General features: G+C 50.9%; 3 protein-coding genes across 3 annotated transcripts; 1 reads left to right on the top strand and 2 right to left on the bottom strand.

The window, feature by feature from the left end:
• Positions 1-12,030: 12,030 nt before the first annotated feature.
• CC1G_11153 (t-complex protein 1) lies at positions 12,031-14,070 on the bottom strand (the record flags this gene model as incomplete). Its single annotated transcript, XM_001829831.2, has 7 exons — positions 12,031-12,264; positions 12,310-13,118; positions 13,174-13,428; positions 13,485-13,629; positions 13,684-13,820; positions 13,917-13,965; positions 14,014-14,070. 7 exons carry the CDS (start codon positions 14,068-14,070, stop codon positions 12,031-12,033), a joined length of 1,686 nt encoding a protein of 561 aa, XP_001829883.2.
• Positions 14,071-14,238: 168 nt separating this feature from the next.
• CC1G_11152 (protein kinase subdomain-containing protein PKL/CAK/CAK-fungal1) lies at positions 14,239-15,158 on the top strand (the record flags this gene model as incomplete). Its single annotated transcript, XM_001829830.1, has 2 exons — positions 14,239-14,279; positions 14,336-15,158. The coding sequence occupies 2 exons, from the start codon at positions 14,239-14,241 to the stop codon at positions 15,156-15,158; spliced, it is 864 nt and encodes a 287-aa protein (XP_001829882.1).
• Positions 15,159-15,597: 439 nt separating this feature from the next.
• On the bottom strand, positions 15,598-16,235 carry CC1G_11151 (hypothetical protein; the record flags this gene model as incomplete). The annotated part of the gene is made up of 2 exons (XM_001829829.2): positions 15,598-15,783; positions 15,846-16,235. 2 exons carry the CDS (start codon positions 16,233-16,235, stop codon positions 15,598-15,600), a joined length of 576 nt encoding a protein of 191 aa, XP_001829881.2.
• Positions 16,236-16,834: the final 599 nt, after the last annotated feature.

The raw sequence follows: 16,834 nt of genomic DNA, 5'->3' as shown, positions 1-16,834 counted from the left end.
ATGCTCTGTAGGATTTTGATGCCAAGTTCCTTCAGTGCGTTATCGAATTCTTCGGACTTAAATTCTCCCCCTCCATCCGACATCCACTCTTTGATGGAGGCGTTAAATTGGGTCTTGACCATAGCAACGAAGTCGCGTAAGGCCTTGATGGCATCATCCTTCTTTCGGAGAAGGACGATCCAACCGTGGGAGGTATAGTCATCGAAGAAAGCGATGAAGTACTTGTACCGGTGATAGGATTCTACCGGGAAGCTCTTAAGATCAGAGTGAATCTTCTCAAAAGGCTTCTTCGCACGAGAAGTTGATGGTGGGAACGATTTTGATGGCATCTTTCCCTCATGACATCCCTTACAGGGAGACATCTTTTCGGGTACAGAGACATTCTGTGGGAAACCCTTGGTATGTCCCTTTGCTTTCTCAAGCACTTCCTTTGAGGGGTGCCCAAAGCGTCGATGCATGGTTTGGTAGTCGACGGAATAAACCATCGAGAGCTGTTTTGCCGCTAGACTCTTTACGGAAGTGATCCGAGTCTTAACCCAGAAAATGGTGTGACCGGGTATAGCCGGACGGCAAACGATAGCTTGAGATTGATCGGGCTTATAGATGCCGATCGATTTGTTATCACCGTGAACGTAATGTCCACGTTGTTGAAGAAACTCTCCCATAGAGAGTAGTCGTCCGTGTAGGTTGGGGACATGATAGACAGGATATAGACGAGTCCTGACTTCTTGATATTTCCCATGAGAATCTTTCACCATGTGTTTGATGAAGACGGATCCAACTCCAGCCCAACGAAGAGTAGCCTTTTTATCAGCTGTGCGAATTTCGGGCGAATTTCTTAATGGAGTATAGGATGCGAAATCGGTCTCATCACTAGTGACGTGCATAGAACAACCGGAGTCCATCATCCAGACGTCATACCCATGGAATGGAGAATGGCATTCAGAACAACTCGCGAAGAACGAGGAAATAGACATATATTGCCGAGCGAGGTAATTCACAAGCAATACATAAGTCCATATACAGATCATCACGTAATACAGCAGCATCGATTAGAATAGAGCGCTGTGTGAGATCAGCAAGTTGTTCGTTCAGCCGACGGGATGACACACACCTTTGTTCGTCGATGTGTCCGGTGTCGAGTTCCATGGCAGTGTCCTCAATCTCCGTGTCCGCTTTGAAGTCGGGTTCGTCATCGGTATCCATGCCAAGTGAGACTGTGTCGTCGTTGTCAGAGTCTGTAAAGAGAGGAGACTCGGAACGAGCACGTTTGGCAGGAGGAGGTGATTCAAGACGATCTTCGAGTGACTTCTTAACGGGGAAATCCATGAGGGGTCGGAGATTTTTGGCAGTGCGAGGAACATGAAGCCGATCGCAGATCTCCTGAGCCTGTGCCAAGTCCGGATAAACTGGATGAGTCCTGGGATCGTTGGTCTTCTCGGCGGTAGCGGGGGTGTAAACTTGAGCCGGAAGATTGACGGGGACTTTGTTGACCTTGATGCCGGACGAGGTAAACGAGGCGACGGAGGTAGTAGTGGGAGTAGGAGTGTGATGGTGAGCCGAGATGATGTGGGAGCCAAGGACGACAGCGGAAGCAATTTGGGAGGAGTCATCGGAATCGGAATCAGAATCAGCGTCAACCATGTGAGTGTGATGATGGTGATGGTGTTGCTTCTTCTTTCCGGACGACTTCCCACGCTTGGACTTCTTCTTGTCGTTAGAAGACTGTCCTTGCTGTCCTTGGGTAGGCGAGTTAGAAGACGACTGCTGCTGCTTCTGCTGCTTGAAGTTGGGGTTACCCTTCTTGCCGCTTGATCCGCTGACATCTTGTTGGCGTGAACGGAACCCTGAGTTCGACGTTCATACTCTGCCATGATGGCTTCGTACACATCAGCCAATTTGAGTTCCTTGACCTTTTTGTTCTGCATCAACAGAACCGCAATGCTATCCCATTTCTGGGGAATTGCGTTTGATCAGGATCATGGCTTGGAAGAAGTCAGGCATTCTGACACCATTGGCGTGAAGTCGATCAAAAACTGATCGGAGATCATCCATTTGTGGTACCGGATTTTCATTTTCCGAAAGCTTGAAAGCGATAGCCTTCCGGAAATCGGCAAAGACCACGGATGCCCCTGGAGTACCGTAACTTTCCTCCAACTTCGTCCAAATGGTTCGAGCCAATTGGTTTGACTGGATGGTCAAGCGAATAGCAGGTGTCATGCGTAAGGTGAGGGCACCTTTAGCAGTCATATTCTTCTCGAGCCACGCCCTTTGCTCCTTCCGGCGAGCTTCTTTGTCTTCCTTCTTGGCATCAGGGGGAAGATCAGAAGGCTCCGGATTGGTCCCATCAACAACATCCCACACGCCAGCAAATTGGAGATAAGCGATGGCGAGCGGCTTCCATTCTCGATAGTTGGTGCCATCAAGAATCGGAACGAGTTGAGTGAGGGCGGAGGACATGGTTGTTGAGATCTGTCAAAAAGACCGATCATCAGCATGGCGTTCTCGTGAGAGAATAGAAGGACAAGTGTGCAGCCAAAAATAGCGCTCCTTAGTCCCCTGATCGCAGCCAAAAATAGCGCAGATCATGACGACCACAAGTAGTAAGCCTTAGAGCATCTAGATGCAGCCAAAAAAGCGCAAACTAGATTCTGGATGCAGCCAGTGACTAGCGCAAACCAGATTTAGCAATGCTGCCAAACAAGCGCAAAGCTAAAGCCTAGCGGGGCTCATAACCTGTCGAGCAAACACTATCTAGCTAAGGTGGTCTACTCTAAGACTTACCAGGTAGAGTGTTATGTGAGGCTAACTAGTGGCTAACTACAAAGAGTTGTGACGAACTCTGTCATCTATTCCAAGGCCAGAGAGGGCCGGTATTTATAGTTTACAGGGAAGCGTGACAGATGTGACGTATACTACATAAATATGGGAAGGTGTGACGGGTGAGTAAGCGAATGAGTCATCATGAGTAAGAATGAGCGATAATGACGCGATATGGTGCAAGTATTAGCACCTACTCATGTGACGTTCCAGAATGTTCTACACTAGAATGTTCTAGAGTGTTCTGGACTAAGTCTCACTAATCTAATCTAATCTACGATATGATCTACAGATAAGATAAGATAAGTTCAACAAAGGCCTTGGGGTGTTGTACTATGCTTCTTCCGTGCGCAGGTGTCACAACCGTCCACATACTTCTTGACAAAGGCTCGGATACCAGGCCACCAGTACTGCCGTTCAACTCGCTCGAGGGTTCCATGGACGCCGGGGTGACCAGAGGTGGGATCATCGTGGCATTGCTTGAGAACGTCGCGGCGAAGCTCGTCGTCAGGTGGAACGTAGACACGCCCCTTATAGTACACCAGGCCGTTCTCTTCTTCCCATTCAGCGAGACCGTTAACGAGGCGACGAGGACCAGATGTGCGGAGTTGGGCAAGTCCTTCCAGAACGTGTGTCTCACGAGTGCTGGCATCGCGGATGCGCTGCTCCAGGGGGTTGACGAGCATGTGAGCGGCGGCGAGCTTGGCAAAGTACTCCGGTTTGAGAACGACCTGTTGCCTGTTGTCTTCGGCATCAGTGACCTGGTGGGTGTCAAGACGGGATAGGGCATCGGCTTGAGTGTTGGTCTTGCCGGGGCGATGGGTGAGGAAGAACTTGAAGCGGGAGAGGTATAAGGCCCAACGTGCCTGCCGACGGCTGAGGTCTTGAGCGGAGCGCCAGTACTCGAGATTGGAGTGGTCGGTGACGATCTCGAATGGTTCCGGAAGTCCTTCTAAGAAGTGCCGCCAGTCCTTGAGGGCTTCGATGATGGCCAACATTTCGCGGTCATAAATCTCGTAGTTGCGTTCAGCCGGCTGCATGGAGGCGGAGCGGAACGCAATGGGGTGCCAGAGTCCATCGTCGTGCTTCTGAAGGAGGGCTCCTCCAGTGGCAAAACCCGAGGCGTCGACTTCAAGGCGGGTGGGGCGGCTAGGGTCCCAGAGGGTAAGAATAGGGGCAGAGATGAATGCATTGCGGAGGGTGTCAAAGGCCTGTTGCTGGGGCTCGTTCCATTGCCAGGGGACGTCCTTCTTGGTCAGATCGTTGAGGGGTCGGGCGATAGTGGCAAAGTCCTTTTGCAGTCTGGGTCCAACACGGGTTGCGTCAATGTCCATGGCAAAGGGGTCACGAGCAGGGGTAGTGCGAGTTGCAGAGGGAGCCGAGAAGGGAGTACTACCGTTGGAGAAGGTGAAGTCGTTTTCGTTGACGATGTCACAGTAATCCTGGAGGGTCTTTGGCTTGGAATCGGCAGGCATAGTGACGACGATAAGGTCTAGCATGATGCGGTCACGGTTGTTGAGTTTGCGACGGAAGCGGGCCATGCCATCCTTCTGAGACAAGCCCGTGCGGGGAAAGACCTCCATGAATTCGGCGGCGAACTGGGATGCAGACTTCTTGCCTTGGGTGAGAGCTTCGAGCTGGGCTTCTGCAGCCTTCTCCTGATCGGCGGGTTGGAAGCGTTTGTTAAAGGCGACGACGAATTCAGACCATTTCCCTTCAAATGGCCACGGCTTCTTGGCTTTGTCTTCATCCGTGGCGGCGGCCTCGTGTTCGGCGATCTTGTCAAGGTATTGGAGGGCCCATGAACCAGCGTTGCCCTGAAGGTACGAGAGGGCGGACGAGATCCACTTCTTATCGTTGTCCTTGAGTTCGGAGTTGGATGCAGCCCAGTTGGAGAAGAAGCGAATAAATCGTTGCGCATCGCCTGGTTCACCCTTGAAGGGCTCAGGCTCCTTGACTGGGCTTCGAGTTGAAGCGGACTTGGCGGCGGTAAGCTTGTCCAGGGACGCTTGGATGAGCTGAGTGGTGCGTTGCTGCTCTTGCAATAACTTGGTTAGCGTGGGATCGGCCATGACGGAGGTGGTACGGGGGTTTGTGACAGGGGAAAGGGTGGAAGAGAGTTGAGAAGTAGTCGAAGTAGAAGGTGCGATGTCTGAGCGTTGAGCGTCAGATGAGACCTCCTCCTTCTGGGGGTTAGAGGTAGGGAGAGGGGAACGGATTGGTTGCTTAAGCGACGGGCGTGGGGTAACGGAGCCGGATCCGGAGATGCGGTGACGAGAGGTAACGGGTGTGGAAACAGTGAGTTTAGCGAGGGCGGTGTCGAGGGCTAGTGCGGGTGACTGTTCAACAGGGGTTTGCGGGGCGGAAGGGTTTACTGCGGTTTCCTGGGTGTCAGATTCTTCGGACGAGTCGGTGGGTAAGGCGTAACCCTTGGCAGTCTTGGCGGTAGGCGCAGGGGAAGATTCGGCGGAGCGAAATGCTTGCGGGGATTCCTCGGGTAGAGGTTGATCAGTGGCAGGGGGTGGGGTTGCTGGTGGTGCGGAAGGCGACGGTGGCGGGTGTGCGGAATAGAGGACTGTGCGGTAGTTGTCGGTTGAAGCCCTCAAGGATGAGGGCGTCTGCTGGGAGATTCTTTTGGAGGTAGTCCGGGTCTTGTTGTCGGAGTGGGTTATAACGGTGCGGGCAGGGTTGCTGTTCACAGAGTGCGGGCTTCTTGCCTATATACCCGTCGCGGTAGTGGCTAGTGTTGGGCCGGTGGATAACAAAGTGCGGTCTAAACTCGCAGGGCGGAATCTTGACAGTGTGAGGGAACCAGAGTTGCCAGAGTGAGACCCTGATCGGCAGGTCAACCAGTGTACCAGGGGGGCCGGAATGCAGGGACAACGATCGGCGTTGCCGGTGCACAGAGGTAGCTTGACCTAATGTCGCGAAGAGCGAACACTAAACCAAACTAAAGATCAGATAAGATGAGCGGAAAGCGAGATAAGAGTAGTGGGAGCGATGAGAGACGTTGAGCAATAAGTTGGAGCGACGAGTAGAGCAGTGTATTGACAGAGAGGTCAAGCTGGGGGAATCTACAAGACCAACTACACAACTTATATACTGTAACTACAAGCTACATAGCCGCCGTGAGTCAGAATGACGAATAACGATGCAATACATGAGAGACAATAAGGGGAGGTCACAAGGCTGCGCAAGAATAAGGATGAAACAATAAAGAAGCCACAATAAGTCATAATGAGTCGTAAGGCTGTGCGAGAAGAAAGGAACAATAGAAAACAGGGCAAAGGGCAAGACGAGGCAGTGTTCCATGAGGGAAAGTGTCCATAACGAGAATAAAGACAATGCAGAGGCGAAGATAAGATGAAGGAAGCGATAAGATAAGATATAGAAAAATAGGGGTCATACCGGCAGTTCACGACAGTTGCATTGCCTTCACTGTCAGTGCGTAAGGTCGTTTTCACTGTTCGAGAGAAGTAATTGTAAACTCCGTATTCTTCAAATTCTGAAGGACGGAAGATGTAATCCATTCTCGAGTTTGATGCAGTTAGCTCTGCTCTGCTCTCTGTTCGGCGTACCTTTGATGTTTCGGGGGGAGGCATAACTGATACTGTAACGTCTGCGCAAGCTGGACTCCCAAAAGCTGATGCTTCAGTTGAATTAGAGTTCCAGGAGCTGGAAACAAAGCGTGATATGTCGCCCCAGTTAAGGCTGAAAAAGGACTCATTTGTAAGAGCCTCTTCGCCTCCATACAACTGGTAGAGTATTTGTGTTTTGGAGAATTCGGTATGTCCCAACATGCTGTTAACCGCTGTAGTGATCGCTCCTGCTGTGCTTTTTGGTGGATGAAAATCCTCAACTCTGGCGTTGAAATTATCCAGTGTGCTAGTGCTAGACTGCTGGATGGCATAAGATAGGGCAGCAAGGCCGGAGTGCATTGTGAGTGGCGGTTTTGTGATATAATCCGTGACATAGTACATGAAAGCCTTGGCCTCGTCGCCAGACCCAATGTACTTTATATCAGTATTACATTTGAGCAGGAAGAGAGTGACATCTGTGAAACCGGTCATCTTTGGGCGCATCCGTCTCACGATAACCCTTCCTGTTGTATCATCAAATTGTGTATGCTTAACTGTGCTCCCATCAAGACCAAACCGACAATTCTCTGGGACTCGGGGCTCGCCACGCTTCAAGTACTTCCAGCAGGTTGAACGGTGAGTATGCCAGTTGAACCTCAGCAGGAGCTCATTAGTAAAGGTGGGGAATTGAGATGAGAAGTCAGTTTCTGTAAGATTATCAATTTGTGGTTCCACCAGGGTTCCAGGATGTGGTTCTGGGAGCTCATCCACCATAGTATCGACTTGGTCATCTGAGACTGAAACAAAAGCATTTGAAGGACTGGGTAGGAAGTCGGTTTGTATAATGCTGTCAAGCCACGTAACAACGTGCTTCTGATAGCTTTCGTTCGAAAGGATAATGTCCTTCAATCTGGATGGTGAAAGATGGCCTTGAAGCCAGACCAGCATGTGGCAGTGTAATGAGCCACGCCCCTGAACTTCGACAGTCCCATAGAATCCATCGCAAATACCATAGAGGCCACGTCGCTTTGCATCGGAACAGCGGAGGATTTCTTCAATAAAGCCTCTCATAATTGCCTTGAAGAACAGTGCGCACGAGCCAGGATTTGTCAACGCCGTATGAACCTTTTGTCTACCCGTTTTCTCCAGGGTGCCGTCAATATCTCCCACAGCCCTGCAGCGCGCAGCCAGAATTTGGACGATAGGGTTGTACAGGTCTGACGGATTGATGGTAATGAACAGTGTTGGTGCACCACGGTAGTTTATCATTGCACGGATCTCATTTCGACTGGCAATGCGAGAAGCCATTGTACCGGGTATATTTTTGGATACCAGAGAAATAGATCGGGTAATTTGAATGATTTGTTTCTCGATGGGGGTTATAGGTTCATAATGGGGGTTACGTTTAAACTTCGCTTCCAATGCCATGACGTCCTGGATATTGAGGGTCTTGATGCTTGCAACAATTCCCTCGTATCGGGCCTGGGGTACTTTAAATCGCATTGTTGTCAATACTTGCATCTTCCGGATTACGTTGTGGAAGACAAAAGCAAATTCAAAGTCGGCCTCAAAGGAATGGTCGCTGATCTGGAGAAGGTGCGACAATTGCTCCTCCATGGTGATGTACCGTGTTCGTCCGGGGTGGTTGAATCCTCCGATCCCCCATGGATCAAGGTGAGGGAACAGCCATGTTAGCATGTAGGGGTTATTGAAATCGGGGATTGGTGTCGTCCCTGCACGCTGGATGATAAAAGGTCGGCCACTCAGGCATTGGCTGATGGCCGCTAGTTTCATCTCACGGTAGGCACTTGTGTTTGCATCTCCTGAGGTATATCCGACATTTTCCATTAGAATTTCCTCCGATGTGACCTCGGTTCCATCGTGAATTTGGACTTCTGAATACCCAGACGTAGCCGCATCGACAGCTTCATTAGTCTCCAGAAACCCAACTTGCACAGCCTCAGGTACCCCACAATCAGTGTCTTCGATGAAAAGTTTCATCCGTGTGGGATCATATCCCGAAAATGAAGCATCCCGACTGTAGTTTTTATTGCAGCTTAGCAGGAAGTGTAGGATTGTTTGGATGCGGGTTCGACGAACCAATATTGGGTTAAAGGACTTGATCGTCGCTTTGGTTGGTTTCACTTTTCCCACAAAGATAGCACACAATGTGTCACAAATGGTTTCTGCAGAGGGAGGCAAAGCTTTGTTCATCTGGATACTGTCGAGTGGCATCATAATGACGTTCCCTCGAATTTTGTTATACCTGCTCCAGTACCGATGTCCAGCTTCAGCCGATTCAGGTGCCTCATTGGTGTTCGTAAATCTGCAGCAGAGTCCATTTGCCCGCGCCCTTGAAATAAGGCTGTCCACGAGTCAGCCCTACTCGCGAGTACTTGCAAGTAGACCCGTGGGAATACTTGTGAGTATTCTGACTCGCGGATCCGAGTCACCCGTGCCAAAATACTCATGCGAGTCCGAGTTTGGGATTTTGGCCCATGAGTACTTGTAAAAAGGCCTTAAACAAGGCTTTACGGCCCTCTAGTGCTGTATATCTGCTTTAAGTAGGGTCTATCCATGAAAGGAACACTAAACAAAGGTATATTGATAGAGATATCACAGATTAAAAGCATACAAACCCTTGTGAGTATTTGACTCGTGGATCCGAGTCACTCGTGCCAAGAAACTCATGTGAGTCCGAGTTTGGCTTTTGGTACTGTGAGTACTTGCCTTGCGGCTCCAAGTCAACTCGCGAGTTGACTCGTGGACAGCCTTACCTTGAAACCATTGCCCTGTCAAACGGCGTACATGCTGTGAATGCATCCCTGACAGCCAGAGGCAGACATTCTTTTGCATAATAAAGCCAATTGGCTAATGCAAACTTCGGGAGGATACCTTTACCAAGGTCCTGCTCACAGGAACTGCAAAGGAAGACGGGGGAAATGTGGTTGACATTATCGAGGCCATCTGGGCATAACAAGGCCCCATGGTAGGCTGAGAGATTATAGGTCGTGGTGAGGAGAGCTGGTTCAAGTTGAGGATTCCGTAAGAGGCTTAACTGGAATTTGGATAACGACGCAGTAGACCCTTCATGAACTGGCACAAGGCGAGCGCATGTTGCACAGGGACGGCGAAGGAAGCTCGATAGCTGCATTCTGTTCTGGAAGCTGCTAATTATCTCGTGTTTGAGACGGTCGGACGCTGGAGCGAAATGAGCAATGGAAGTGATGTCCCGGTCAACCCCTTCTCCAAATGGTAAGTGACAGGGTATTGGCTGGGGAACGACAGGCTCCGTAGGTGAAGCGCGTGGAGGCCTGGCAGCGGAACTTCCCAAACGAATGAGAGTGGAATCAGGCCGAGTAGAATGAGAAATATTCCGGGAATCAACATTACGACGAGGGTTTGAGAGCGACTTGAAAAAGAAGAAGACGTGGGTGCAAGTATCATCGCACACATGCTGAGTGATAGTGCTCCTCAGAGCGGCCAATGATTGTTTGAAATACTTCAGCCTGTGGTGCTTAACCAACTCACGCAGATGTTTCACCCCGAAAAAGAAGTACACCCGCACCACCACCGGCAGTGGTGTTCGAACAACGAGGAAGGTCGGATCACGGAGGAAGCTCTCAGCCCCAGACAGTGATTCTCGGTGTGAATGGTATGTATAGTGTTCGTTAAACGTGCGGATTGCGATGGTTTCGTTGCTCTCTCGAATAGAGGTAGTCGCTGGCCCGATGTCAAAGCGACGACATATCCATGCTGTGGAAATAGGTGCCTGGTGTCAAAAGGATGCCGAGAGAAACACGTAAAGAACCACGCACTCATTTGGAGGATATCCTCCCCGTCTCCGACAACAGAATCCTGCTCCGCGGTGGACGTCGGCCCTGCATCCTCAAATGACGTCGGTAACTGGCGCTTTGCTGGTATCAACGAGCTAGAGGATGTCAAGGGTTGATTCCGTGGGACTACAAGCCGGCGAAATATCGCGATGGGGCGCATACACTCAAGTCGGCAACGATGGCGAGAGAGCTCCTTTCGTAAGGTGCCGGGGTCAGCGTGCTGGAGGGATTCAGGCATGCCATGAAATCGTGAAAGCTGGCGTAGTGCAGGACCTCTCATGAAGCGATATTCATCTAGCAGGATAGGGATAGTGGCTTCTATGCCGATGGTGTCAGACGTCGAGAGCGATGCTCGAAGCTCGGATTCATTAGACACAAAACCGACGCAAAGAAAATTGTTGTTCCAAATTGAAACGGAAATGTATTTTCGACGACCTGTGATACAAGCGGTATCGTAGTAATAGACCGAAAGCTCTGGTAGGTTCAAGATGGTCAGCGCAAATCCGAGGGTGAAGAAATAATGAAACGAACCTTTATCGATGTTCATGATCGATGGATGGAAGGGTGGGAAAATACGGAAGTCGCCCGCGCGCGGGGGCCTGCCCTTATATAGGCCTGGGAGGTGGCAGTGCAAGGCTGGGCCCGCACAGACAGCTCTAGAGCATTCAACACATCCCTTGAATATCTGTCTACAAGACTGGTCGTTTAAACTTTAATTTTGAGACAGCTTCTCTCGAGAGAGTGAAGGAATTTGCATGTGTGAGGCTGTGCTCCGATGCGGAGGAATTACCAAAAAAGGCAGCTGTTTCGCGGTTTTGTAACGTCCCAAACCCAGACACTAAAGTGTCCAGGTAAACAGGTTCAACCCTGTCTAATCCTCCCCTCGGTTGTTCAGCTTCCTCAGCACCCATCATAAGCTCTAGCCATGTACGTGTATTGGCTCTTCTTCGATGCATAAACATGAATTATCAAACCCTTCGATACAGGTCTGCCGAGCAATTACTGAAAGACGACCCAGTGTTTTACCAATTGCCTAAACCTCGACCATATGTGTTCCAGAAACCCGACCTCGTCAACTTGAACCCTGCACTCGGAAAGCGAGTTTTCCCAAAGGTCTTTGCTATCCCCATGCGTTCTTAATGCGTCACTTTCCCGGCGAAGAACACGAGGCGTTGAGGGGTGCGCGACATTCCGAACCAAGGGCGCGCAGTATTCCCGCCAGGGATCACCAGAGTGGCGAACCTTGTTATGCCGACCGACGATGGTAAATATCTCGAAATAACGGGTGTGGTTATCGTGAGTAATCTTACCGAGAGGGATTTGGAGCGCGCAGAGGATAATGTTGAGAAGGTTAGGGAGTTGCTCTGTGTGGAGGCCCAACCTGGGTGGCATTACTTCCACACCGACATTTAGGCCGTATAATGTGTCTCGTTTGTACTTGCTGATTAAAGTTACTGTGCTAACGTTAAACCACAGTCGTCTAGTCATAATTCCTGATTGGGAAAACGAGGTACGCGCCTGTCCGACGCGTCGAGAAAGTTCAATCCTCTCTAGACTCTCGCCTCTCTTGCAGACCTAACCATCCTCTCGTCATGTGTATCCATCTAAGGATCCAACAAACTCATCTTCCTCATCCCTGTCCTCTCCAAGACACACTTACGATCAAGCAGAAAGAAGGTCTAAGTTGGAAAAAATGCAACTAAACAATGCTATTACTATACACACTTTTTTTCCTTCACCACAACACGTCTATTAGTGATCAAGTCGTCCTCATCCAGCAGGCTGAAGTACTACGACTAATCATCTTCGTCCCAGTTACCCGACTGCTGAGGAACCTTGGGTCCACCAGCGGGTCGGCTCATGATGAGACTGTCGACGTTCAACACAGAGGTGGCGGCTTCAGTGGCGAGTTTGATTGCCCACGATTTGGCGGCTAGCGAGTCGTAGATCTTGTGCTCGTCGGCTTTGAGGGTTCCGTCTGTCTCAGCCTGTGGAACGTTGCGCAAGAAGAGGATGGAAGGGGGGGGGGACTTTTTTAGTATAGAGAAGAGATGGGGAATGGCTGTGATACGCACCTCGACGTCGACACCCCAGGTCTCACCGCCCTTCTGGTCGTGCTTGGCCCACAGCCTGCTGACGACTTCGTTGCCCTCAGCACCGCCCAACGCGTTCTCCGCCAACGTACGCGGCACAACCTCCAGCGCCGACGCGAACTTCTTCACACCATGCTGCGAGAGACCCTTGAGGGTGCTGCCGTACGTGTCCACCCTCTTCGCGAGCTCCAGCTCAGTAGCACCAGCACCAGGGACAAGACGAGGGTCCTTCAAGAGGGACTTGATCACGTTCACGCCGTCGTCGATGGCACGCTCTAGGTCGTCCAAGCGGTTCGCGGTGGCGCCGCGGAGGACGATGGTAGCCGTCCTGGTCTTCTCGCCGCGGGAGTTGGGGTTATACCCCTCCTCACCGGGCGAGAGCTGTCGCACAACCGTCACGCGATCCCCACCGATCTCAATCGTCTCAAAGACATCCACATAGCCCGCTTCCTCCGGCGTGGGGGCGCCCACCCTCGCCAAGGGAGTCGCATTAACCACCCTGCACAACCTCCGCAGATCGAACTTGGAGAGGACCTTGAGGACGGCGATGCCGAAGCGGTTGAGGAAGTGGAGTGCGAGTTCGCCGACAGTGGAGCCTGCTACGATCACCTTTACACCAGAGTCGGCGATTTCTTTGAGGATCATTTCGAGGTGTTTTTCTTCGCCCGAGGTGAAGTTGAGCATTTCGTCGGCGTTGCGGAGGAGGACTGTGCCCTTGGTTTCGGTTTGGGCGACGTCGAGGGGGCAGGTGAAGACTGCGACTTTGCCTCCTGAGATCTTTTTGACGGTGCCTTGGGTCTACAGGTTAGCCTGGGGTTGCCTTTTGGTATCGGAGGAGAGGTGCACCTTCTGGTTCGCGGCCAAAGACCATACCCTGCACGACCCTGCTCGAGTGCAAACTTCCACCCATGATCTTGACTACCCTGACGTTGTCGACGTTGAAGTTTTTGGGGTTGTTGGGCATGATGGAGAGGGCAGCCTCTGCTACGAGATCAGCGAGGACATCCTCCGATCCATACTGTTTCGATGCGATGGCGGGTCTCAGTGCTGATGCGAGCGAGGGTTTGGTCAAAGGAGATGGGAGGCTGAAGTTTGTGAGTTCTTCGAGCGGGGATGTCAGAATCCAAGATCGAAGATGGTTATTGGGGAATACACACTTTCGAGTTCTTCTTGGGCTTTTTGAGCACCGAGTTCGTAGCCTTTGATCACTTCGCTGGGGTGCAAACCCATGATCAAGAGATGTTCCGCCTTCTTGAGCAGCTCACCGGCGAGGATGAAGACGAGGTTGGTCGCATCGCCCATCTAACTCGGTTTCAGACTTTCCCTGTATAAAGGTAAACTTCTATACAAACTCACCTCGACTTCCTGAGCCTGCGATGCCATCACAAGCAACTTTGCAGCAGGATGGACGACCTCCAATTCTCGAATAATCGTAGCTGCGTCCGATGTGACGAATAACCGGCCAAGATGGTTGATAATAAGTTTATTTCGACCTATAAAGGTATAAGCCCTATTTTTCAATTGGTAGAACACGAGAAAAAGCGCGCCATTGGGTCCAAAACTCGTCCGCAGATTCTCTGTCAGCTCACTTATCTCGGCGATGTTGCGCAAAACTGCGTCTTCGAGGCCTTGTCGGTGCTGATTGCGGCCGTTAGATTAGGTTAAGGGAAGGCAGGGAGAGGATACCTTGTAGCCATCTTTGAAGAGCTGGACGTTGTTGGCTTTGGGGACTTTCAGCGACATTGTGCTGAGACGATGATGGAAGAGAGCAAGACGCGAAATCGGCACAGCCACGCAATCTGCTGCAGCGGACGCCGATGCCGAACAGAACTTCAACATGCCGACCTTTGGCGTCAATGAATTGCGCTTGCTCCCATACCACCATCAAAGACCTTAGTGCTGCACACTCGCATGCCCACCACGAATACTGAACGGGATAAGAGGGATACCTCGTATGTCAACTCACTGCTGAATTACAAGAGAAACCATTGCCTGACTGCCAACCTAGTGATGCCAACTCCTCGAGCACGCCAGCACGTCCGTCGCCTCCAGTTCCTGAGCTTACGGGCTTAAAGCTGTTCAAACACAAACTCAACTGTGACTTTAGGGAGCTCTTGCGCCCATTGGGGTTCAAAGACACGCGATATATCAAATCCGGCCCTCATGTGCGCCTCCAAGAGGCTTTGACAATGGAATTCATCGCACAAAACACTACAATCCGCGTCCCCCGGGTTCTGGATGTCTTTTCCATTCGCGGAACTGTGCACATAGTCCAGGAACGCATCCATGGGCCTGTTCTCGAGGATGTGTGGCACCGTCTCTCCGCGGAAGAACAACGTAGCGCTATGCTGCAGGTGAAGGACTGTTTCGATCAACTGCGTGCGCTCCAGCCCCCGCACCCAGAACGGGTGCAAGCCGTGGACGGGTCGGGGCTCATTGACAGTCGAGTGGAAAAGGGGGAATGGGGACCTTTCGAGAACCATGCGGCCTTCCATCGGTTCCTAAACCACGACATCTATCGGGCTCAGCCCGAGAAATATTCTCGTATGCAGGACGCACTGACGAAGATCAAGGATAAACAGTACAAGTCCGTCTTCTCTCATGGCGATTTCGGACCACATAACCTCATTTGGAGGGACGGTACGATCTTTGTTATCGACTGGGAGAGGTCAGGTTGGTTTCCAGAGTATTATGATTTTACAAGGGCGCATACTGCTCGTGGTGATATGAAAGATTGGTGGACTAAGTTCGAGGAGGTGGTGGATAGATATGGCGACGAGTTGGAGCTCGAGATTCGATTTTGCGAGTACTTTGAATCGTGGATATTATAGTAGATGGTCAGATTCCATAGGCGCGTAGCTAGACTTAGCAACGTCAAGACCTACAATATGATGTTCGAACCTATGTATATACACTGTATTGTATGTGTGGCAGCCGTTACTTCTTATCAACTACACGTTCCTCGTTCGAGAATCGACACACAGATTCCACGCCCTTAATATGGCGGCAGTCGCAATTGCTTGCTAGATGACATCGAAGTACCTCTCCGTTTGCATTGAAAGACTGCTCTCCATGGACGCCACACTCCTCGCATCCGAATCTTGCAAGCCGGGCGTCGGCCTCCCGAGACTGGACCCTTCCCCTGGCATACGGCTTCAACAAGAATGATTGATATAAACGTCGCGGCAGAGATATACATCTGGGTTACATGTATGTAGTAGAAGAGTTAGACCAACGAGAATGTACCAACTTGAATGAATAATCGAAAGGTTAGACAGTAATGGGTCTGATTTCGCTGGTGATCTCCCTGCCACAAGGGTCACATGTGTACAACCAATCATTGTGCACCGGGTTGCCGTCGCTCGTCTTACGCTCGATGAAAGTACTACCCGTCTTCACTACTTCGAGGGCAGAACTATGGGGAAGCGGCGGAATCACCCCTGCTGCCACAAGCGCCTGAAAAGAACAAGGATCAGGTCGTGTCTAACGGATCTCCAGCGGTTGCTTAGCGTACTCACATTCAAAGCATCTGCGACCCAATAACGACAGCGCCAGGTGTCGCCCCTAGCCTCTATGTTCGCTAACTCCTGTGGAGTTGGAATATGCACAGTTCTGAGGATCGCTTCGATCCCTTCAGCGGTGAACTCGGGTGGCACCTTGCCGAGTAGCATGAGTCCAGAGAGCTTATTGGTCCTGGGAAGAAGCTGCAAGGTTGGCTCAAACATCCAAGTTTCGAGTTTAGTCCCAGGGTCGATACGGTTGACTACATGATACCTCGCGGTGGTACGCTCGTCGTTCTGTGGATTCTTGGGAATGAGCAGTAGACCGGTGTGAAATATTTGGTTGCTTGTTTTTGACGGCGTCCGCCGCCAATAAGCTACGTAGAGCCGTAATTTGTTTCCTGCCATTGCTGAAGACGAGTAAAATTAAGTCAGCAGCTGCACAAAGCCTCGAAACTTCAGTAGACGAACCGATGTTCTTGAGTAGGCAAGTTAGTTGTTAGTACTATCTGATGATTCTCGTTGAACCTTCCAGAGGCTTTATATACTTTCGCTGGTCCCAACAGGGCCGTATAAGCCGGTTCACTGTGGGTCCCCCCTTAGATACAGTCCTCGGAAGAACAATCGTGGAACAGACGCCCTCATACGGCCAGTGGCGAATGTGCGACGCTGAGAAGAAACGTGACGGAAGGCCAACGAACGGAGACAAAGGGAAACTTCATACATTGCCACTCAGCCACAGTGTGCTACATTTTGCTTTGTTCGTTTGATAATGGGTTTTCATTTCAGAAAAACAAAGCAATTGGGGTTTTCATTCCAGAGAGACAAAGCGATGGGCGCTTCAGTCGTCATCCGAGAACTGGTAGTAAGTAGTGTTGCTACAAGGCACGGTCAGGGTGTCCTCAAGGTAGCCCCACGTGAGATCTAGACTTTGAAAGGCCTTGAGGTACCAAGGTTACAGAGAGAGACCATATTTACGAGCGCGTTTCGCAAACGCGCGCCAATAT

The sequence above is a fragment of the Coprinopsis cinerea genome, assembly GCF_000182895.1.
Source record: "Coprinopsis cinerea okayama7#130 chromosome 3 map unlocalized cont3.3, whole genome shotgun sequence".
Lineage (NCBI taxonomy): Eukaryota > Fungi > Basidiomycota > Agaricomycetes > Agaricales > Psathyrellaceae > Coprinopsis > Coprinopsis cinerea.
Note: the sequence above shows the minus strand (reverse complement) of the source record. Positions and strands in the feature narration are given on the sequence as shown.